This window comes from Halichoerus grypus, chromosome 4 (assembly GCF_964656455.1).
Source record: "Halichoerus grypus chromosome 4, mHalGry1.hap1.1, whole genome shotgun sequence".
NCBI classification, from domain to species: domain Eukaryota; kingdom Metazoa; phylum Chordata; class Mammalia; order Carnivora; family Phocidae; genus Halichoerus; species Halichoerus grypus.
In genome coordinates this window covers 182,215,191-182,240,067 of record NC_135715.1, presented here as the reverse complement: position 1 = coordinate 182,240,067, position 24,877 = coordinate 182,215,191, and the positions used below count along the sequence as shown (strand labels likewise).

Here is a 24,877-nt window from a genome sequence, read left to right as displayed (position 1 = left end):
ATTTATTTTACATAAAATTTTATTTCTTATTTTTCCAGCTTAAAATTAAGTGCTAGTATTAATATTTGCCTTTTGGATGCACTGCATTACTTTCCATTAATCTTTAACAGTAATTCAAGATAAAGGGGAGAGCTATCATTTGTTTGGGAAATTTTTTAATCAGTAAAATTTGATTAATCTAGAAGTAAATTTCTAGAAATAAGCTTTCATCTAAAAATATTATTTAAAAGTTTGGTAAAAAAAAATTAGGACATATTCTCTTGGAAATTTTTTCTATGGCTCTCTCTCCCTCATCACCCTTCCCCCTTCCCTCCTTCTGTCTGAATTTTAAGAAATGTCTAGAAGTCTAGGTTTCAAAGATAAGAAGGTAAAAGTCCTTGTTGAGAATTATCTAATATAGCATCAAACATACCAATACCTTTATCCTCATGGCAATTTTTCAAGTTAGAGTTATTTAGGAAATATGAAATATGTTGCCATAATTATCCATGTAAGCCCTACAGATTTTATTATATACATTTACTGTACTATATACATGTGAGGAGTGGATTGAACACTAGTGATTTCCCTGAAGAATCAAATCATACCCCAAGCATGTTGTGTGTACCTGAGATAAATGCTGATTGGTCTCATATATAACACAAACACAATAAGGCTAAAGCCTGTGCCAATTCCAAGGTTTACTCTGATTAGACCATCAGCAGCAATTGACTCAATAGTTTCTTCTCCCTGATACAGTACCTTCCCTTCTCCTTAAAGAGAACAACCGTAGTAGTTGCTCTTCTCAGTCTCCTTTGCTGGTTCTTCTGCACTACTCTGTTCTCTACTTTCTGTCTCTTGATGGTCTTGTCCAGTATCATGGGCTTTCAATTCCACATATGCTGACAACCTTCACATTTACATCTTCTGCCCAGGCCAGTCTTTTCAACGGCAACTTTATATATACAAATGCCTACTTGATATCTCCACTTACGGGTTCAACAAGCATCCGAAAATCAACATTCTCTTCAATCAGGAACTGAATCTTCCTGATCTTCCCATCATCCCTGTACCTGTTTACCCACAGTCATCTAATCTGTGGTACTTAAAAAAAAAATGGCTACAAATTCTTTGTTATTCCTCCCAGGAAGAAATACGGTCCAGGTTCCCTCCCCTTTAATCTGGCAGGGGTCGGTGACTGCTTCGACCAACAGAGTACATACAGAAGTGAAGCTCTATGATCTCTGAGATGAGATCATAAAAGTCTACACAACTTCTGCCTGGTTCTCTTGGAACACCCCTCTCTGCATGTTTGCTCTTGGGGTGCTCCATCTGCAGCCTTGAGCCTTTGGAATTTAGCCTTCATGCTGAGAGAAGCTCTAGCCACATGTTGAGAGCAGGTGTAAGGACTCTGATTGACCTAGACTTTCAGTCATCCCAATCCAAGTGCCCAACATAGGAGTGAAGACACTTTCAGATGATTCCAGGCTCCAGCCATTCAATTTGCCCCCAACTAGTCATTCCATCTCATCCAGGGTCCTAGACATCATGGAACAGAGGCAGCCAACCTCACAGAGCCCTGACTGAATTCCTGACCCACAGAATCCTAGAGCATAATGAAACGGTTGACATTTTAAGAGACTTCCTTTGGAGCGGTTTCTTAACCCACTAATAGAAAACTGACACACTACCTCAGCTCATGGAAACTTTACCTTTCTGGATGCACAGATTAAAAAGGCCTTTTTCTCTCATGTCACATCCAAACTACCTGCAAATCCTGCTGACTCCACCTTCAAAATATATTCAGAATTTGACCACTTCCTTCCATCTCCACTGCCAGCTGGATTTCCACCTCTTGATTAGATTTCTGCAATAGCCATTTAACAGGTCTCCCCACCTCTGCCTTCATTCCTGTCCCCTCTCCCCTGACAGTCTGTTCGCAACAGAACCAGCAGAATGGGTCTTTGAAATATAAGTCAGATTCTGCCCATGCTCTGTGAAACACCCTCCAGTGGCTTCCATCTCCTTCAGCGTAAAAACCAAAGTCCTTAAAATGACCCACATGATCTTTTATGATTTCATCTACTGTGCTGTCTTGAATCTCTCTTCTTCCTATTCTCCCTTCCCCTGCTTGGCCACAGCAACTCTTCCTTCCTCACCGTTTCCTTGAATGTGGCAAGCATGTTCCTAAACTTGGGCCTTTTGCACTGGCTACTTCCTCTGCATAAACACTTCACCATTTTCCAGTTGGCTATTAGCTCACCTTTGTTGGGTCTCAATGTTACCTTCTTGAATGAGACGTACCTGGGTGGACCATCTACTTATAATTGCAACCCTCTGCTACTACCAGCACTCCCAAACCTCCTAATCTTGATTTAGTTTTTTTTTCCATGGCACTTATCACCTTCTAACATACTAGATGTTCTAATCATTTAGGATGTTTAGTTTTATGGCCATTTGTCTTCCCTTACTAGAATATAAGTTCCTTGAGAGCAGATACCTATCTGCTTTGTTTGTGCTGTACCTCAAGCACTTGAAATAGCGACTGACAGATAGTAAATGTTCAATAAATATTTGTTGAGTGAATGAATGAAAATTAACCCTTCAAAATGGAATTTCCTAGTACTTGGAGAAATTTATGTTTGGTAAGTTGGGTACAAAATGGCATTTAACATTTTAACTAGTTTAATGAAATTAATGTTGATAAGCCTAATTTAAATTACTAATAAGTAATTCATTTTTAAATACATCTCCTTTACAAAAAAGGACAGTCCTTTCCTATGTAACCTCAATCCAAACACTGGTGGAAAATAAAATATAAATTTATATGAGTATATTTTACATGCATTTATGTCTACTTCACCTCTCTCCCCCAAATACTTTATACACAGTGCAAGGTAAATGACATTAACTCAATATTACAAGAGACTAAAATTGGGAAATGATAATAAACGTTTGTAATGTTCAAGAAAATAGTAATTGAATTACTTTGTGTTCTTAATTTGTCTTTTACCTGTATTTAGATTTCCATTGTTAAAATAGATGGAAAATTTGAGTGTAGCAGATTTCATTGCTTAGCAGGTACAGATTGGCTTCAGCTTAAGAAAAAAAGTAGTGGAAAAATCATATTTGGTTTATACTAAAAATAGTATAATTTAAATGAACTAGAATCCATCAGAAGTACGATGTGCATTTCCTCCTTAAGAGACTTGTGGTTAGCACAACCAAGGAACTAGAGGTGGTGGTTGTTTTGCTTTTGAATTCAGAAATACTCATGTAGTGAGCCGAATTGCAGATCGTGACACCTTAATGTGCTCGGAAACTAACTTAGTGGGTCTTAGCAAGCATTAAAAGAAGAAGAGCATGCGAAGGAGAGAGATAGGAGTAAAGAGATCCGAGTGCACTGCAAGGCATAAGGGTAGGTTGTATTTCAGTTGCTTGCCTGCATTTGTACAGGGCTTGATGTACATTGTGTTTGTAAATATTTTTAACTGGGGGTCATGGTCAAAAGTTTTCAAGTCACGGGGCACCTGGGTGGTGCAGTCGGTTAGGTGGCCAACTCTTTGTTTCGGCTGGGGTCGTGATCTTGGCATTGTGGGATTGAGCTCCATATTGGGCTCTGTGCTCAGCCTGGAGTTTGTTTAGATTTCTCTCCCTCTCCCCTGCTCTCTCTCTCTCTCTAATAAATAAATAAATCTTTACCAAAAAAAAATTTTTTTAAGTCACTGCAGTAGAGTATTTCAGAATAAAACTATTGACCAAAGGTGAGTCCTTATGTATTTCATATAATATTTTCATTTAAAATATATGGTTTTAGGTATAAGCTGATGAGTCATTTTCAAATCTTAGCACATGTAAAACTCAATGGAGGAAGTACACATTAACCTAGACAGCATCCGATTTCGTAGAGTCGGGGTGGGATAGAAAAAGCTGCACATTTAACAAGCACCCAGGTGATTCTGATGTGGCTGACCCTCTGGCAACACCAGAGGTATCGATGTAATTACAAATGTCTTGAGTTCAAATTAACTCACATGTTCCTAGTACACACATATTCCTAAGCTTCTAATCAGTTGTGTAGTTGTGGTTTTTGTTTTTTTTTTTTTAAGATTTTATTTATTTATTTGAGAGAGAGAGCAGGAGCAGGGGGAGGAGGGGAGAGGGAGAAGCAGACTCCCCACTGAGCAGGGAGCCCGATGCGGTGCTCGATCCCAGGACCCTGGGATCATGACCTGAGCCGAAGGCAGAGGCTTAACCGACTGAGCCACCCAGGCATCCCTGGGTTTGTTTTTAAGTAAAGGACCTTGAAATCATGAGCCATCCTCAGTCTGAGGAATTACTTCAAAAAGAAGAAGGAGGAGGAGGAGGAGGAGGAGGAGGAGGAGGAGGAGGAGGAGGAGAAGAAGAAGAAGAAGAAGAAGAAGAAGAAGAAGAAGAAGAAGAAGAAGGAGAAGGAGAAGGAGAAGGAGAAGGAGAAGGAGAAGAAGAAGAAGAAGGGAAACAAAAGATATGATTATTAATCTTGCCATTAAGGGTGGTGGGTGGGAGAAAAGTGAGGGGCCATGGGAGACCCGGGGATTCTTTGTTAGGAAAACCAAATTATTTTACCTCCAGACCCTGACTACTAAATAAAAGGCATTGCAACTTCATCGTTAGGGAAATTCTTATTAAAAAACAAGTAAAGTTGCAGAATTATTTTGAAGACATTTTTTGGTTATCAAATTTTAGACTGAGGGCACCAAAAAGACAACTTTAAGATGAACAATGGGTCAAAACCAGTAAGAGTTGTTGTAAAGTCTATAAATCCTTCTAGGCATATGCTTTTCTAGATACAACAGATGTCTCTTTGAATACAAGAAACAGCTGGGGGTTCCTTCCTTGGATTAAGTGACCAAAAGAGTTGGTAGCATTATCTAAGATGAAATATTGACTGGCAAACCTCCAGTCCTTACCAAGGAATGCAGAAAACGAGAATATATTAAATCAATAAAATTTTTAAAAAGACAAAGCAAGTCTTTTAGATAGGCGTCAGTGATTAGGGACTAATCTAAAAAATCACCAGTCAACAAAATTTCTGAAATGGAAGAACTAAATAGTGACAGAGTTTTCACCTTCTCCCTCTCCTCCAACCTCAGTCATCTGTTTATTTGATGCTTTGTTTATACCAAAAACAGCAAAAGGTTTGAAATTGTCTGTTGAGGGTATTAATGCCTTTCTAAAATCCTGTGTTAGTTTGCAGTGCGTTTATCTTCTCTGAGTTCTCTAGGATAGAGGGAGGATGAAATCAAGACCAGAGCAGAACTGGATTTTTACTGGCTGACGGCCTGTAATTGGTTTTTCCCAAAGACTCAGAGACTTACAAGGCCTGGGTCACCGCCTACTCCACGGTAGAGACTTTTGTTTACTAGTTAAGGCTGTACATTCACCTGTTCCCAAGATATTTAATTAAACATTTCCCTTTGTACCTAAGCCACTGATTCTTAAATTTTAGTGTAAATAAGAGTCTCTTGGAATGCTTCTTAAAATGCAGATGGTGGGGGTCCAGCGTTCTCTAAGAGATTCTGATTCAGTAGGACTTGGATGTGGCCAGAACTCTATATTTTTAATCACACCTTGGAAAACACTCACACAAGTGCTTAAGAGACATAATAACTCTTCACACTTGTCAGAAAGATTTGATACCAGTGAATGAAAAGAGAGAAGCCCCAATGCAATAACGCCTCAGTTAAGTAGAATCGTTATTGCTGTTGTTCTCTTGGAATGTCTAGAATACTGAAATGTAAGTACTCTGCTTGCATTTCCCAGGAGCATATTATGGTGCCTTTCGACCAATCATCAGTCATCTGAAACTGTGCTAGAGAAAAGGTGGTGCCCACATGTACCCAGAAGAATCAGTATCCCTGGGAATGTGTCAGAAATGTATGCCCTAGACCTGAATCAGAACCTGCACTTTAGTAACATTCTCAGGTTTGAGAAGCATTGATCTAGCAGATTCTCAAGCCCAATGTGACTTTCTAGGTCACTTTCAATTTCCCTACTTCACATTTTTTTTTTTTTTAATCTGAAAGGATGAGAGATTTTAATTATAAGAGAGAACAAGGTTGTGGCGCCTGGGTGGCTCAGTGGGTTAAGCAGCCTACTCTTGGTTTTGGCCCAGGCTATGATCTCGTGGGTTGTGGGATCAAGCCCTGAGCTGGGCTCCACACTCTGCCGGGAGTCTGCTTGAGGAGTCTCTCCCTCTGCCCCTTCCCCCACTTGCGAGCTCTCTCTCTCTCTCTCAAATAAATAAATAAATCTTAAAAGAGAGAGAGACAGAGAGAGAGAAAAAGGTTATTAAGGGGAGGGGCATCTCCAGGCTCCCAAATCATATTGTTTGTGATTGATGACTTTTAAATCAGAAGGTAATAGGGCGTTATGGGATCTCATTTGTGCTGTGTATACTGTTTTTTTTTTTTTTTAAGATTTTATTTATTCGAGAGAGAGAATGAGATAGAGAGAGCGTGAGAGGGGGGAGGGTCAGAGGGAGAAGCAGACTCCCAGCTGAGCAGGGACCCCCGATGCGGGACCCGATCCCGGGACTCCGGGATCATGACCTGAACCGAAGGCAGTCGCTTAACCAACTGAGCCACCCAGGCGCCCCTGTGTCTACTGTTTTTTACAAGAGAGATCACAGTGCTCTGTAATTGTATTCATTTGTTTCCCACCTTTACTGTAAGCTTCTTGTGGGCAGGATCATATGTCAGGAATCTAAATCTTAAGCACCCAGCTTCATGCCTGACAAAGGAGGTGCTCCACAGCACTTGAATGGGGAAAAAAATTGCCTATCACTTATCTGAGTGATAGCCACCCTTCAAGTTCAAGCTTAAAGCTTCTCTCCTCCACAAAGATTTCTTAGTTATTTCATCCGCCATGATCTCTACCTGCTCTCAGTGAATACCCTTTATTCCACATTTAACACACACACACACACACACACACACACACACACTCCTTTGGGTATCATTCATCTGTATTTTGTATCTCTTATTATGCCATCAAAGCTATAAGAAGCTGTCTCTTTTATGTATTTTATACCACCTTGCAGAGTAGGCATTCAAATATTTGTTACCATGAAGCTATCTTAAAATAACAAATAGACATTACAATGAAAAAATTGGCAAGTTTTTATTTCCCTTCAAGCATCATTCTAAATTGCCCAAATCTTAAAGATGACAATATTTAAACAGCTCCTCCAGGTATAAGCTATTTATCCTAAGTAGAACATGTTTTGATATAAGAAATACTTTCTAATTGTCAAATTCTTAGTTGTACCTTCAGCCAATTCAAATTTAATTTCTGTTATTTTTGACAGTAACTTCCACTTCTCTATGTTGACAATATGTAAAATGTTTAATTTATAACAGATTAATTCATAACCAAAATAAGTTTCTAGTTAGAGATCACTTTAAGGATATATGTAATAATTTATAAAGTTTGTATAATGTCCCTGATAGCATTACACAGTGCACCCATGGAATACGAAGTCTTAGCTCCTGGAATCATAACTGCATTTGTGAATATCAACATAACTGTCCCAGTGTTCCCATGAACCATTTCAGCTCTGTTTTAGTTTTAAAATGCACTTTAGTCTATTACACAAATCATCTCTAACTATCCTATAGATGGCGGCATTGAGCAATACATTTGGTAATAGGTTGCTTTTTGGTTTCTGTGCATTTTCAGCTAAGACTGAATATTTCATACGGTGTATTTCATTACAGTATGCCACACGACTAATTTAGCGTACGGTGACAGGATAATACTACTACTTCAGATTCCACAAAAGCATCTCTTTCTAGTCTATATCTTGTATGAACCAAATGTGCATTTCCAGAGTTATCTCAACCCATTAATAAAAAAAGTGAATAACAAATGAACTTACTATAGTATAATTAGAATAAATATTAACCACCTTTAACGTTGGTTAATATTTCCTGTTATTTGGTAAAACATCAGCATGTAGGAAGAGATGGCAGTAACATCCCATGATCAGCAATTACCCTCCGCCTGAAACCCACTGGTCTGAACAGAATTTGTTGCAGCAATCTGGCTTATCCCATGATTTCTATAGAACATTTTAGCCACTGAAATTGAATTTTTAAGGCATAAATCCTTTCCCACTGAGACATTAAAAAAAAAAAAAGCTTTTATATAATTATGTAGTAATTTGTTTTATATGATTAAAATCCAAACTTTTCTGTGAAGGTTATTGGAGAATATTTGCAAATTAAATCGATCTTCCTGCCTTCTTTTAGCAAGAGTATTTTGTTTTCCATAGAGGTATATTCCCTTTAGCTTTTGGGGGGAGGGCGGGGAAGGAAAGGATCATTTGAAAAGTGAAAGTCTATGGATTTGGACTGTTTTCCTACAAAATGTGAAATATCCTCCACTCCCATCCGCGCTAACCATCAAACCTGTAAAAAGCCCTTTGGCCTTAGATTACGTTGTTACTAACAAACAACCCTTTTATCCGACTTTTTTCTTGCCAAGGTTAAAACCCCACACAATCACACTTTACTACTAACTTCAGTCTTCCCTGCTCCGCATCCCCCCTCCCCTGCTCCCCATAAAGCAAGCTACGCTCCCAGAATCTCGGTCACTGTTGTTACCGCCTCCTTACCAGCTCCAAATATCTGCTATTTATAGCTTTGCAGTAGTGGGCACGTGTGCCCCCATCACCAAGCTGTCAGAGGGAGAGAAGGGCGGGCTCTCAATTCAACAGTGTGTACACAAATGATAGATTAACCAGGTTTAGATGAGCCCGCATGATGTTGGGGAACCTGAAGGTAAGAGGAGAAATGAGGAGCTCCCAGGCTTCCGCAGATGCCGGGTCCCCCAATTCACGTACCACACGCCACTGAATGGCGCCTATGGCTCTTCTCTTTTATTTTATTTTTTTACTACGCTTTGCAACCTACCTTGGTACCCTCACCCTCTGTCCCCACCTCCCCTCCTGCAATGCAAGGCTTGAAAGACAGCCAGCCCTACCAATCAGCAGCTTTCCCAAGAAACAGTCCCCGCCCCTCACCCCCGCTTTAGGCCCAGGCGCGCTCCTCCGCGGCCCAGCCGGCCGGGCCACGGAGCATGCCCAGCACTTCCACTGCCGCCTTTCCCCGCGAGCATCCCGCAGTGTCTGAGAGCTGGAGGCAAAGGACGGTCCCCGGCGTGGAGAGGGGGCGGAAACCCCAAACCGGCCAGGAATGGGGTGGATAAATAAGATAGCAGTACACCAAATGACAAACGTCATCTTCGTAGGGTCCTTACTGCCGACTGGGCAAGCAAGGGACACACTGCTTGCTTATAGGTCAGCTTAAAAAAAAAGAACAACTTCGGGGAGCGTTTGCTTGTAGTGCGACTGATACCCCAAGGTGACTGTAAGAGTCTGTTCAAGTAGATCCAGGATGCTGGCCTGTTCTACTCGTGAAGTACCCATTTTCCCATAGCGTCGAGGTGGCACGATCCTTGTTTTCTCCCGATTATCCTTGTGGTCAAGGGTAAAAATTTTATGGGGTGATTCAATGGGTGTGGAAGCTGTGCGTGAAACAAACACTTAAGCCAATATTTACACAGTAGGGTTTTGGCCTTATGAACCCTCTGTAGGTCCCTAACCTCTTTTTAAAAACACAGGTAGATTCCGGAATGTGATAACGGGCATCTCGTTTTCTCGCCTAGCCTTTACTCCTGTGGATTCCCGCCCCTTCCCTAGGAAGGATGGGTTGGGGCGGAGGGGGAGCCGAGATATTTACATTTTCTCCCTAATTGATCAGCAGCTAGCCCCACAGCGCCGGACAGAGGACACTCTACCGGGATCCCTCTTTTCATTTCGGAGTGATCAGAATCCCCCAATATACGCCCTTGGGCGCACCTCTGTTCCTTCGAAGTACCTCCCTGCAGTGATTTCGGGGATTCCAAGGTGGAAGGCTGGCCCAGAAGTCCCTTAGTAGACCTTATAAAAATCCAGATTTCCGCGCTGTGGCCTATCACCCTGAAACTGAAATCTAGGTTTTATATTTTCTGGGAGAAAAAAGCTTGACTAGAAACCTCCCTCTCTAGGGGTCGATCTTACCTGTTAGGTAAGATATAGTCCAGCTCCCGCGCCCCCTCCTCCCCGGACCCTCCCACTCAGGGCCCCGTAGCCGCAGTGCCCCCCCGCCGCCCCCCACCCTCACTCCTGCGTCTTCCCGAGCTCGCCCCCCCGCCGCCGTTTTCCCAGACTCCCCTCGTGCTTTCGGGTAGCCACCCAAACACACCCGCCCGCACCCGCGGCGGGGATTCCTGCGGGCCGGGGGCGCCGCGGGTGGCGCGCGCGGAGGACGGCTCTGCGCCGGGGCGGGCGGCCGCGCAGGGGCGCTGCCCAAGCGCTGGTCCTGGGCCCGGCGCGGGCGCCGCTGCGGCACGGCCGGGGGGCGGAGAGGGGCGGGCGCGGGGCGGGCTCGGCCGGGAATGTAGAGACCCGGGCGGGAGCCTCCCGGCGGCGGTGGCGGCGGCAGCGGCGGCGGTCGGGCTGCGGAGCGCGGAGGCTCCGTCACGTGTTTTTCTCCTCCGAGTGAGACGGCGGCGCGGTCGGCGGGGGCCGGCGCACAGAGCCAGACGCCGCCGCTTGTTTTGGTTGGGGCTCTCGGCAACTCTCCGAGGAGGAGGAGGGAGGAGGGGAGAAGTAACTGCAGAGGCAGCGCCTCCCGGGGAAGAGGCGTCTTCCCCGACTCCTTCCCAAACCTCCCTCTTTGCCTCCCGCCCTCGTCCCCTCCCCTCCTCCCCTGCCGACTGGAGCGAGGGGCAGGGATGAGCCTGTCCCTCCGGCGCGTCCCCAGCTCCCTCGGCTGCCCAGTAGCGTTTTGCGTGGAGAAGGCACTTTCTCCGCCCGCCGAGATGGGCCCGAATGGGGGCTGCAGCGGACCCGTCCGCGGACGGCGGCAGCAGCAGCAGCAACAGCCGCAGCGCCGCGGTCTCTGCGATTGAGCTGGTATTTGGGCGGCTGGTGGCGGCGGGGCGGTTGGGGGGTGGGAGGAGGCGGAGGAGGAGGCGAAGGAGGAGGAGGAGGGAGAACCCCGTGCAACGTTGGGACTTGGCAGCTCGCCTCCCCCTGCCCAAGGATATTTAATTTGCCTCGGGAATCGCTACTTCCAGAGGGGAACTCAAGAGGGAAGGCGCGCGCGCCTGGAGGGGCAACGCGGGGACCCCCCGGCCGCCGCCGCCCGCCTGCGCCAGACTCCAGCCCGGGCGGCGAGAGATGCATCTTCGCCCCTTTCTGGCCGCGGCGGCTGCGAGGAGACTTGGTTCTCGGAGGATCCGGGCTTCCCTCACCCTGGACGCACTGCCTCCCCCCCGGGGCATGAAACGCCCGTAAACTCCGGCCGAGGCCATCTCCTGGGCGCAGCAGCTGCGTCCCCGTTCGGCTGCCCCTCCCCAGCGCGGGGGGCGGCGTGGTTTTCGGAGTCGGGGGTTCGGCAGTCTCCAGCCCTGTTTGCATGTGCGGGGCCGCGGCGAGGAGCCTCCGCCCCCCACCCGGTTGTTTTTCGGCGCCTCCCTCTCCTCGGCGGCGGTGGCGGCGGCAGCATGGCTAGCCCTCCGGAGACCGACGGCTTCTCGGACGTGCGCAAGGTGGGCTACCTGCGCAAACCCAAGAGCATGCACAAGCGCTTCTTCGTGCTGCGGGCGGCCAGCGAGGCGGGGGGCCCGGCGCGCCTCGAGTACTACGAGAACGAGAAGAAGTGGCGGCACAAGTCGAGCGCCCCCAAACGCTCGATCCCCCTCGAGAGCTGCTTCAACATCAACAAGCGGGCGGACTCCAAGAACAAGCACCTGGTGGCCCTTTACACCCGGGACGAGCACTTTGCCATCGCGGCGGACAGCGAGGCCGAGCAGGACAGCTGGTACCAGGCCCTCCTGCAGCTGCACAACCGGGCCAAGGGCCACCACGACGGGGCCACGGCCCCCGGGGCAGGAGGCGGCGGGGGCAGCTGCAGCGGCAGCTCGGGCCTTGGGGAGGCTGGGGAGGACCTGAGCTACGGGGACGTGCCCCCAGGACCTGCGTTCAAGGAGGTCTGGCAGGTGATCCTGAAACCCAAGGGCCTGGGTCAGACAAAGAACCTGATTGGCATCTACCGCCTCTGCCTGACCAGCAAGACCATCAGCTTCGTGAAGCTGAACTCGGAGGCGGCGGCCGTGGTGCTGCAGCTGATGAACATCAGACGCTGCGGCCACTCCGAGAACTTCTTCTTCATCGAAGTGGGCCGTTCCGCAGTGACAGGACCTGGGGAGTTCTGGATGCAGGTGGATGACTCTGTGGTTGCCCAGAACATGCACGAGACCATCCTGGAGGCCATGCGGGCCATGAGCGATGAGTTCCGTCCTCGAAGTAAGAGCCAGTCCTCCTCCAACTGCTCCAACCCCATCAGCGTCCCCCTGCGCAGGCACCACCTCAACAACCCCCCGCCCAGCCAGGTGGGGCTGACGCGCCGCTCGCGGACCGAGAGCATCACCGCCACCTCACCGGCCAGCATGGTGGGCGGCAAGCAGGGCTCCTTCCGTGTGCGCGCGTCCAGCGACGGCGAAGGCACCATGTCCCGCCCGGCCTCGGTGGACGGCAGCCCCGTGAGTCCCAGCACCAACAGGACCCACGCCCACCGGCATCGCGGCAGCTCCCGGCTGCACCCCCCTCTCAACCACAGCCGCTCCATCCCCATGCCTTCTTCCCGCTGCTCGCCTTCCGCCACCAGCCCGGTCAGCCTGTCGTCCAGCAGCACCAGCGGCCACGGCTCCACCTCGGACTGTCTCTTCCCGCGGCGGTCTAGTGCTTCTGTGTCGGGTTCCCCCAGCGATGGCGGCTTCATCTCCTCCGATGAGTACGGCTCCAGCCCTTGCGATTTCCGAAGTTCCTTCCGCAGTGTCACCCCGGATTCCCTGGGCCACACGCCACCGGCCCGCGGTGAGGAGGAGCTGAGCAACTACATCTGCATGGGAGGCAAAGGGTCCTCCACCCTCACCGCCCCCAATGGTCACTACATTTTGCCTCGGGGTGGCAACGGTCACCGCTGCGTCCCAGGAGCTGGCTTGGGCACGAGCCCAGCCCTGGCTGGGGATGAAGCAGCCAGTGCTGCAGAACTGGATAATCGGTTCCGCAAGCGGACTCACTCCGCGGGCACATCCCCTACCATTTCCCACCAGAAGACCCCGTCCCAGTCGTCTGTGGCTTCCATTGAGGAATACACAGAGATGATGATGCCTCCCTACCCGCCAGGAGGTGGCAGTGGAGGCCGGCTGCCTGGCTACCGGCACTCTGCCTTCGTGCCCACCCACTCCTACCCTGAGGAGGGTCTGGAAATGCACCCTTTGGACAGGCGTGGGGGCCACCACCGCCCAGACTCCTCCACTCTCCACACGGATGATGGCTACATGCCCATGTCCCCAGGAGTGGCGCTAGTGCCCAGCAGCCGAAAGGGCAGTGGCGACTATATGCCCATGAGCCCCAAGAGCGTGTCGGCGCCACAGCAGATCATCAACCCGATCAGACGCCATCCCCAGAGAGTGGACCCCAATGGCTACATGATGATGTCCCCAAGCAGCAGCTGCTCCCCGGACACTGGAGGCGGACCCAGCAGCAGCGCCGCCCCTTCTGGGAGCAGCTACGGCAAGCTGTGGACAAATGGGGTAGGGGGCCACCACGCTCACGCCCTGCCGCATCCCAAACTGCCCATGGAGAGCGGGAGTGGCAAGCTCTTGTCTTGTACTGGTGACTACATGAACATGTCGCCAGTGGGGGACTCCAACACCAGCAGCCCCTCCGACTGCTACTACGGCCCGGAGGACCCCCAGCACAAGCCAGTTCTCTCCTACTACTCATTGCCAAGGTCCTTTAAGCACACCCAGCGGCCTGGGGAGCTGGAGGAGGGTGCTCGGCACCAGCACCTCCGCCTTTCCTCCAGCTCTGGCCGCCTTCTCTATGCTACAACGGCGGAAGATTCCTCCTCGTCCACCAGCAGCGACAGCCTGGGCGGGGGATACTGTGGGGTGAGGCCGGATCCTGGCCTCCCGCATGTCCACCATCAGGTCCTGCAGCCCCATCTGCCTCGAAAGGTGGACACAGCTGCCCAGACCCACAGCCGCCTGGCTCGGCCCACGAGGCTGTCCCTGGGGGACCCCAAGGCCAGCACCTTACCTCGGGTCCGGGAGCAACAGCAGCTCCCGCCCCTGCTGCGCCCTCCCCCGGAGCCCAAGAGCCCCGGCGAATATGTGAATATTGAATTTGGGAGTGATCAGCCAGCTTATTTATCTGGTCCTGTGGCTTCCCGCAGCTCGCCTTCTGTCAGGTGCCCATCCCAGCTCCAGCCAGCTCCCCGAGAGGACGAGACTGGCACCGAGGAATACATGAACATGGACCTGGGGCCAGGCCGGAGGGCGACCTGGCAGGAGAGTGCTGGGGTCCAGCCAGGCAGTGCGGGCCCTGCACCTCCCGGGGCTGCTAGCATGTGCAGGCCTACCCGGGCAGTGCCCAGCAGCCGGGGGGACTACATGACCATGCAGATGGGCTGTCCTGGGCAGGGCTACGTGGACACCTCACCAGTTGCCCCCATCAGCTATGCCGACATGCGGACAGGCATTGTGGAGGAGGCCAGCCTTCCAGGGGCCACAGTGGCCGCTCCCTCCTCATCCTCTGCAGCCTCTGCTTCCCCCACCGCGCCTCAAAAAGCAGGGGAGCTGGTGGCCCGCTCTTCCCTTCTGGGGGGCCCCCAGGGACCTGGGGGCGTGAGCGCCTTCACCCGGGTGAACCTCAGTCCCAACCGTACGCAGAGTGCCAAAGTGATCCGTGCGGACCCACAAGGGTGCCGGAGGCGGCATAGCTCTGAGACCTTCTCCTCCACACCGAGTGCCACCCGGGCGGGCAACGCAGTGCCCTTTGGAGGGGGTGCTGCTGTAGGGGGCAGCGGTGCTGGCAGCAGCAGCACAGAGGATATGAAACGCCACAGTTCTGCTTCCTTTGAGAATGTGTGGCTGAGGCCTGGGGAGCTCGGGGGAGCCCCCAAGGAGCCGGCCCAGGTGTGCGGGGCTGCTGGGGGTTTGGAGAATGGGCTTAACTACATAGACCTGGATTTGGTCAAGGACTTCAAACAGCGCCCTCAGGAGCGCCCCCCTCAACCGCCCCTGCCCCCGCCCCCTCATCAGCCTCTGGGCAGCAGGGAGAGCCGCTCAAGCAGCCGCTCCAGCGAGGATTTAAGCGCCTATGCCAGCATCAGTTTCCAGAAGCAGCCAGAGGACCTCCAGTAGCTCAACTGGACATCACAGCAGGTGCGTTTCATGGTGACAAAGTCAGAAGACAAAACTGCTTTTAACCTTGTGCTGCAGTTCTATTCCTCTTTGCCTAGGCCCCTTTCCTCTCCTTCCCACTGCTTCCTTAGGGAGTGCTTTCACAGCATGGGGGAGGGGAGGGCACACAAGGGGCTCCCCCCACCAGGACACTTGGCTGACTGTCAATAAACCTGTTGGAGCCTCGGCCCAGGAGGCCTTTCATTTGAGGCTCCCAAGTGAAGTACTTATTGTAGTATTTTCAAAATATATACCCTATACCAGTTCTGAGGCTTGTGAAGTTCATACATAACAACCTTGTTCTCTTTACTGAAGTTTTCTTTTGACTATATATTTAGGTCAGTCCCTAGAAGGAACAGCTCTACAAAAATATTTGTTAGCACAGGGGCTGATCCAAACCCTTCATTTCAGATAGTTTCTTGGAGCTCTTAAGGGTGATCTTATCAAGTTGCTCTGTGTACTTTAATTCTGTGATTTCACAGTACCGAGGCAACATAAATAGCAGTGGAAACATCAATTTTTATTCTTGCTGCCCTAAAAAGATTCAGGAGTAAGAGCTTGTTTAGGCTGACATATTTAGGGAGAAATACCTGTCTATTTATGACTCTCTGTAGAAAGTAATTATGGGTGACATTCTCTTTTGGCTCCTGAACCAGGATTTGTGAAATTTTTTTTTTAAGATTTTATTTACTTATTTGACAGAGAGCAGGAGAGCACAGGCAGGGGGAGCAGCAGAGGGAGAGGGAGAAGCAGGCCCCCCCTGAGCAGGGAGCCCCATGTGGGGCTCTTGATGTGGGGCTCTTGATCCCAGGACTCTGGGATCATGACCTGAGCCAAAGGCAGATGCTTAACCGACTGAGCCACCCAGGCGCCCCAGGATTTGTGAAATATTATTCACACACTGACCCACCACCTCACAGGCGTGGCTGCTTTTTGCACGGGGTCTGCAGTAAAGTCTGCATGTGTCTGGGACCCATTATTAGTGAAGAGTTAGGAAATTCATCCCAGCGTGTCTGCCTTACAGTTGTCTGTTCTTGCAAAGGCCTGCAGGGAGACATCACACAGATCATTTGGGGGCTACTGTATATCTTCTGTAAAATTACTTAACATTTTTACTTTGAAAAGGAGTATTATGTTAGGGAAATGCCGAGCTTTGGTTTTGTTTTGCACTAATGTAAAGGCTAGGAGTACTCTTCCATTTTTAGAGCATTTATTGTGTGCCTTTAAGTGCTGGAATAGACACCTCAGTACATGTTGAAAGTTGGCTTTACGTCTTCTGTGGCTAAGGCTCTATTGAAAATGAAAAACATTTGTAATAGGAAATTTGCCTGTCCTTCATTCTGTTGAGCCTGTTTTCTGGTGGTCATAATTGTGGGAAGAAGAGAGTATAGTCTGCAAATAATGTGATGAGTTGGCAGTGCAGAAGTTTCCAGCATTTGGAAACACTTTATTCTGACAAACTGATTATCTTGTGATAGTCTTTTTGATGTATACTTCATAGAATGAGCTTTTAAATATGTGTCCATTCATAAGAAATTGTGCATTGGGTTCCTCTTGGTAGGTATTTGTTTATTAGGTAGTCTCAGTCTCCTTGATTCTAACCAACTTCTAATATTTGACCCATATCATGTGCTGGTTTCTGGAACAAGATATAGGTACACATTCAGACTAAGATTTTAGGTGAGATGATATAGAAAGCATTATTTGATTAGCAGTCAGTGTTTATTTTCGTGATTGACTAGAAGAGATTTAATTATATTTGTCAACATCAAAAGTTAAAAACTTTGGTTATTTTTAAATGATAAAAAAAATGACTTTTTAAGGAATGTGAATCCCTCTAATGCTTTAACCATTTATGTTGCAAAATGTTTCATTTATAAAGTAATGAGGATTTGTAGGAAACAAACCCAGCAGAGCCAAAATTTTCATTTTAGAGAAGACGAAAGAAGAAGCTAAGAAACAATAAATTTTCCTCACCTGTTTTCTTAGTTTGAACAGGTTTCTTTTTATAGAGAGAAGAAATAATATTTTGCTCTGAAAGAAATTGATGACCAAATAGAGTTTTCCTCTCTTAAAGGAGCTTTAAAATAAAGTCCTCTTTATGTGGAAGGTACATTAAAAACAAAGTAACCAAAGCAAAACGATCTTCTATTCTTAGCTTTCTTAGGGAGAATGTAACATTCTGGAATAAACTTATAATCATATCCCTAATAATCTTGGAGTAAGCAATACACCATGCTTGGGCAGCCCCATGGCAGAAAAATTCTACAGTGTGTATTTTGTAAGCTGTAGATGGAGAGATGAGAGGTGTTTGCAGTGTGTTTTAAATGAGGCACCAAATGCTACTTGACACCCTTCCATCCTGAATTCTCCCTCCTTTGCCCTGTTGAGTTTAAAGATGTGATCTGATCGTCAATTATCTGAAACAAAAAATCCGACCTTCCTTGGCAAACAACTTTTCCTAGGAATGAGTATTTTAGTTGTGAAAACATCCTTTTCCTAACTTCCTCAGAAATTCCTATCTTTGCCTCTCTTGTGCATGGCTCTGGTAAAACCTGAAACAGGAACGGAATGGGGAGCTAGAAGGGGTGTGTGCTTTCTCCCAACCCCTCATTTTAAACATTGAGGCTTGTCTAGTATTTTTCACTGACTGTTAAAGGAGAACATCAGTGACGCACGCAGCTCAGGTGCTCAGGACTGGTGCTTGTCCTTCCGAATGACCTCATGTCCAGTGACCAATTTTTGTCCACCTGTGCTTCCTCTAACTTCGTTCTGATTTTGAGTTCTTGTTTTCCAGCATCCCCTTCTCCCATTCCCTTTGTTTCCCACCTCTTATTTCATGTTTCCGGCCATGTCTTTTTTTCTCTTTTTCTCCATTTCAGAATTTCGCAGTCCTTGTGGCCTACTCTCTGCAGAGAGTGGATTGAGAGCCCAAGAGGACAGAAAGGACACAGCAGCCCAGTTATCTTTAACCAGCTTTTACCTCAAATTTGTTTTTTGTTTTGAAACTGCAGCTCCGACAGATAGAGCAGGCTTTGGCAAAGGCACAGACCCAAGCCGCCCCGTTTAAGTTCCCTTTATTTATTTTTTTGTCATTTTGTTATGCCCCCCCCCCCAAAAAGGGGGGGCATTTCTCTTCCTTTCACTCCATTTCCTTGTTGTGATTTCAAGGATTCCGTACCTCCAGGACTACCTCTCCTCTCTCCCTCCTCCTCCCTCCTTCCCTTCCCCTCTCTGTGTGGCCTTTTTTTTGTCTGGCGCATACCGTCTCGGCTCTGGCACTTTCCCGTTTCCCGGGTCACCTCCGCTTCCTGCATTCCTCCCTATTTATTTGGCACTTGGCTCCCCTCCCTCTTCCAAGCCCCTTTAGCCGGGGGTTGGGGAATCTGCAGCGGGGCTGAGGCCGCCCTCACAAATCTCCCACCCCGCCCACCTCCGGTCGCCTGGAGGCGCCGGGCTGCCTGGCCCCTTCCCCGCCCCGCCGCGTGGTCCGCGGAGGCTGGTGAGCCCCGGCCTTTCCGTGCAGGTCTGGCTCTGAGTGGGCGGAGCGGACGGGTCCTGATTGGCTCCGGCCAGAGCCAATCTGCGCGAGTATCTGCCGTGCTGCCGAGGGCGCGGGGTGGGGCCTCGGGTCGGGGGATGGGGTGGGGGCCGGGGGCTGGGTTCAGCGGTGGCCCCCGGGGCTGGGCGTCAGGGCCATCAGCCCTCGCAACTCTCTCCCTCCACCTCTTCCCTCTAGTGCCTGTGGAACTGAGCCAAATACGCACCCCCTCCTACTCCCCTCCCAGAGGATGTTATGCGCTCAGCCTTATTCGTGCATCCAGCCCAGAATCCTAAGAATGAGAAAGTCCAACCAGCCCACTGACAGAGGCCGGAAACACACACTTCCTCTTATTTTTAATTGAGAAAAATCCAGGCCATGACCATGTGACGTGCCCCATTTTGTTTCCCTCCTCTCTTTACTACGGTTTACTACGACGCCACGTTCCTTCATCTTCCTGTCTGGAAATCCACGAGCACGTGGTTGTAGGATTGATTGGGTTGGCTCAAGATTCTAACATTTATGTCCCTTACTAATGGGAAGGAGGAGGGGAAAAAAAAAAAAAAGGAAACACAAGTTCCTGGCTGGAACTGTTTGGGGATCATTCAGGAAAAACTCATTTGGCTGGAAATTGTATTAGGGTCAACACTATATATCGAGCGGCTGCAGTTTGCAAAGCTTGGAGCCAGATAAGATCAACAAAAACTGACCCTTCTAGGCCCAGGGGAGCTCACAGTGAAATGAAAACGCCGGATATAGCTTGCAAATCATGAGAATCTAGAGATTCATTGCAAGGGCCTGGGTAGAGTTTGGTACTGAGGTTGGAGGAAATGCTGCTTAAGCTCTCAAAACCAGATTTGTTTTTTTGACCAGTGACAGCCCAAGTGAAAGCTCATCAGGGCAGCCTGGGCTAACTCTCTGAAAGCTTGCTAGATTTGTGTTGTGGCCTCAAATAACCAACGTTATGTGATGTATTACTTTATGGGATGGAAAATTTGTTCTGATTTTCCCTTCTAAAATAAAGGAAAGTAAGAGAGAAATTAATGGAGGTGTTCCCCCCTCCCCTTTCCCTCTCCAGTAAGTCTTTTTTTGCCAGCCAGCCTCCCTCCCTCATGCATCACTGAATCATAAGCCCCAAAGGCAACGTTTGTCCATAGGTGTAAATGTAAGGCAGAAGGACTGCCCTGGTGTAAATGCTATGCCTCATGCAGCTTCTGAGCTATGGGAGAGAGTTTCTCTGTTGTTCCAGAAAACTTGGAACAATCTTCTTAATCTCTGACATTGTTTAAGTAGCTTTTTATGGTAAAAAATAAATCCGTAGAAAATTCCACATATTGTAATCATTTCTCTGCCCCCCCCAATAAATACTGTTATATTGCCTACTACTGTAAGGGACTTGGAATTCAAAAATTCATGCCTCCCCTGCTCCCTGCTGTTTGGTTTTTTTATTTTGTTTTGTTTTACTTTTTTTTTTTGGTTTGTTTGTTTATCAAAATTCCTGGAAAATAGCTTTATGTTATCTTGAATGATGCAATGGAAAAAGCAGTTCCTGGGAGCCAGAGATCTTGAGTTGTAACACAGCCTGTGCCCTTCATTAGCTAAGTGACCTTGGGCAAGTCACTTAATTTCTCTGGACCTATTTCCTCATCAGTAACTTGAGAGTTTTGTTCTAAATTATTCTGACCTCCTTTGCAGCACTAAACATAGGAATATTTTGGAGAGAATGACTGATATACTTTAATGGGTCAGTTGTAATGAGGATTCTTTCTGAAGAAGCTGTTGATAGGGTCATAATGAAGTGTATTAGAATATTCTGTTTCCTCCTGTTCTAGCTTTTGGATCACTCTTTATGGTTTGATTCAGGACTTATTTTAACCTTTCTGGTTTGGAGGGGAGCAGATTTTAACAGACCTTAAGACAAACCCTCCAGACTGTACAAGTCTAAATTTTTGGAACCTTCTCTAGACTGAACTGGGCTCCTCCCTCTCCTCCCCTTTTAAAACATTAAATGTGTGTGAGAATGCAAGTCAACTGCTAGTTCCTTGCATCCTAAGGTCAACTGTTGGAAGCATCCCACCCCAGGATACAGGTCAAGCTTTAACCAATCCATGTCTATGACATTATTCTGTCTTCAATTAGAAATCACCCCTTCTTCTGCAGGTGTTCTGTGTATGGATAATGTTTCTCATTTGTACCATCAGAATCCTTCCTTCAGTGAGGTATATCCACTTGAGTGAATAACAAGGAAATCTGAGAGGCCAACTGAGGACTATAAGAAGTCTTCCACAATTTTTTGTTTGGTTTCAGTTTTCTCTGTCAGGTGTGTGAAAAAGCTCAATATTTCTCTTGCCGGCAGCATGAGTGTTTGTCCAGCTTTTTGTGTTTTAGGATTTTTGATTTGTTAGTTGAGCTGTATACTGCTTTGCTGACCTAGTATTATCTTGGCTGTCAAGATGCCAGTGTATTCAGAAATTCTGACCCTTTGGGTAGCTCTGTGTGGATTGCATTAGAATAGTCTATTGACTCTTTCATTCAGAACTTCGTTGACTTATTCTTTTCCAGTCCTTCTGCTACAATCATATATATTTCTTAGCTGTATAGTATATAAATGGTTCCTTTTATTTTGGTGGGTTGGTAATTTTAGGATAATGGAACACTTCGCAATTGTAAGGTTTTGTTTTAAAGCTATTTTCCCAATGATTTCCTCATGTTACAGAGTTACTGGAAATTGTATTCAAGTAAAATAGTGTCTCATGAATTCAGTTTGAAGTCAGTTTCACACTAAAAATTCTGTAACTTTCTTTACCACGTTTACAGCTATGTACTTGATTTATTCCCTGCCTTACAAGTCCGTAGCTACGTGGAAAACTCTAAAAAGCACTTTTTAAAATGTTATTGAAACATGTTTGGAAGCTGTAATCACTTTGAATTTTAATCTAATACAATTACACTCTAATATGTGTATGGTATAATAGTATGCTAATTTCTAACTAATATGAAATAGTTGCAAAAAAAAGTTACTGTAAAGCTTTTTAAAATGATGGTCAGGAAATGTTCTTGTCTGACATCGTGTTCTTGTCTGACATTGTGGAAATGGTAGCATCTCTCCCATTCTTGATTCACAGAAAAAAGGGAGAAGATGGATTAGATGAGTATAAGGTACTGTCATCTGTGGAGAAAGGAACATTTTCCATCTTAATAATATTCTTGCTGCAGGCTCTGTTATAATCTATTTGTTAAAATAAAGTTGGTTGGATAAATGTTATTTGTGCTTCCTCAATGAGCCAGTGATCTTTGAATAATAGAGCTTTTAAAAATGATGTGTTTATATTTAAAAGGCAGCTTTTCTTTTTCAAGTCCCTTTCTGCATTTTCATTCATGATGGCAGGAGAATTGAATATGTTGGTCAGTCTATAATTTTAATTGGATCTTCGAATCTGTCTTCAAGCAGAGAGGAAATTTTGTGGTTTTATTACCCCTACCCTGAATGTTTAATTGAGTAACGTTTTACTAAGTAAGTATTAACTGCTTTCCTTTTGCCCTTCCATGTTTGTTCCTTTGTTTGCTCCCCACTCTGTGTCACTTTCTGCCCTCCACCCTGGTCCTGTTTGAACCAAACCCACATACACTGGATGCTAATTGGTTGGCCTGAAGAAGATGCCAGTAAACCCAAGTTCATAAACTTTCCCCCATTTTCTGTTAACCGAAAAATACTTTGATACGAGTTCTCTGATCAGCCCTGACGTATTTAGGTCATGTTGCTGAACAGTTTCACTTAATCTTGAGAAATTGATAGTTGTGTTATGTTTGTTGAAATGATTAAAGAAACATTCTCTCTCTCTTTTTTTTTTCTTTAAACGTATATAGCATGGCAAACAAATTCTATTTTGCACAGAAAGTCATGATTCTTAGTTCTAGGAAGGTTATAGATCCATGTGAAACAGGCAAAAATATAAGAAAGACATTTATAAAAATATAGCAGTTAGTTTAAGGTCTCCAAAATATTCAGTAATTGCTCTGTCTTCCACTGTTATTCATCTATTATTCTCTAAGGATGGTGTCCCTGTTTATTTTAAAATTATTTGAAGGGCTCGCTAGGATACTGGAAATAATCACACTTACCCTTGAATTTTAGGGATTGTGGGAATAATCAGAAGAACATTAGCTTCTCTGGTACAAGATCAGAGGCCACCTGCCTCCCAACCTCAACATGAATGGTCTGCCTTCAGTCAAATAGGCCCCAGACCTCAGTTTCGTGTTGGTCCCATTTCCTCTTTTCTTCAGTAAACAGCAATGAACACCTATTGTGTTCCAATAATGCATATTTTGTTGTAAGAGAATAGGGGTGGACACATGGAAATGGAGGGGGGAAAAAGATAGTAAATGGAGTTCATCCAAGTAATTACCAAATTTCTTCTGGCACAACTTATCTGGGGGAAAAAATCAAGATTCAGGATATGTAATCCATGAAAGCATTTTTCACATACTTACTGGGTGAAAGTGCCCATCTACCTCAAAGTATTATGGTTTTCTTAATCATTCTAACCCTGGCTTCCTGGCTGGCAATAACATCAGCTTACTTAAATAGCTCATGAGCCTCTTGAAACTATTTGGAAGAGTGGCCCCTTTTTAGATATTCAGCTGGCAAACATAATATTAGCAAGAAGTAAAAAAAAGATAATCTTTGGCTCTTTTGTCCAAGTGAAGCAGTCAGGAGAGGTGTCCAGGTGTTAAATGAACAGGAGTTCATGAGTAGGAAGCATGGGGTGAATATTGGGGCTGTAAAAGAAATTGTAGTCTTTTCTTTCCATCCTAGAAGCTCTATCATTGGAGAACTTTTTTTCCCCTTTGGGTGGGTGGTTTTTATTTTTAGTAGTGAAAGGCTTTAACCCTCTGACCTCTGGTTCCTGTGCTTGCTTCTGGCTGGAAGTATAACCTCCTTTGAGATTTTGTCATTGCTGTTTTTAAGTGTGTTCGCTTGCACTCTCTCCGCTTTGATGATGTGCAGTCATATTTGTTTTTAAGTTCAGAGTAGTTTCTTACAGAAACCTAAAAAAGCATTTTTTTTTTAAGACCACCTAGTTTTATGATAGCTTGCTGGGTCTATTCACAGCTTTTTTCTTTCATTTTTTGGTGTTGGCAATTAATGCACATGCTATAAGTAGTTTAAAACAATGTTTTAAAGGTATAAAGTGAAAAATAAGATTCTTTCCCACTCTTGTTCCCCAGCTTCTCTTCTCAGAGGCCACCATCGATGCTGGATTTTGTTTATGTTTCCAGAGATGAACTGCTCATAAATTTTGAAGCTTAGTAATAGAGAGTTGGTGAAATGCCCAATTGCTTAGAGTCTTCCGTGGAAGAACATGCTCAGATCCCCACGTTTTGCATTGAAGGAACACAGCATACAGCATACCTCTTACAGTAGACTCGTTGCTTTTTTGTTTGTTTATTAAAAGGAAAGAGAAAAGTACTCTTTATTTCCCATGCCTCTTGTGACTCTTCAGGTTATAAAAAAAAGCATCATCTAGTATAACCCAGTGATGGGGGGAAAGCATTAGTTAGGAAATGATCTGCTTTTCTAATTTTGAAGCATTTGTGAAGGGAAAGGTGTCCAAGTGTGAGTCTTTATTACTCTGTTTTCTCCCCTGTTTTTCTGAAGTATGTCAGCACTTCCCTGCCCCTCCACGGGAGTGAATAACTAGTTCTTAATATAGTGTGGTAGGATTAACTATAAAGGTTAAGGAGCCTTTTGAAGACGTTCTGGTCACCAAGGTCTCCTATTTGTGAGAGTTCAGAGGAATTAAAGCTTTCTATTGGAATAAGAAAGAATGGCAAAAACGATTTCAAATTCTGGGAGCGGGTTATTTTAGTCATAATAATTGCATGTAAATAATAGAATAAATTGTTTAGTGACTTCCTCTCACTCCAAGTATTAATAACTTTGGAGGAAATTAGTGGAATTTAGAGAATCTGTTCCATCTCCTAAGGAGATGTGTGTTACTATGAGTATGACTG

At 46.3% G+C, this 24,877-nt stretch overlaps 2 protein-coding genes across 2 annotated transcripts in view; one reads left to right on the top strand and one right to left on the bottom strand.

The window, feature by feature from the left end:
* RHBDD1 (rhomboid domain containing 1) overlaps nt 1–24,877 on the bottom strand; it is a 683,913-nt gene that overhangs the window by 140,592 nt on the left and 518,444 nt on the right. The window lies entirely within an intron of this gene.
* The window catches only part of IRS1 (insulin receptor substrate 1), a 62,853-nt gene continuing 49,015 nt past the window's right edge, over nt 11,040–24,877 (top strand). Inside the window, exon 1 of the mRNA XM_036073842.2 lies at nt 11,040–15,303. Coding sequence (XP_035929735.1) covers nt 11,575–15,282 — 3,708 coding nt within the window. The 5' untranslated portion in view covers nt 11,040–11,574 and the 3' untranslated portion in view covers nt 15,283–15,303. The remainder of the gene's footprint in view (nt 15,304–24,877) is intronic.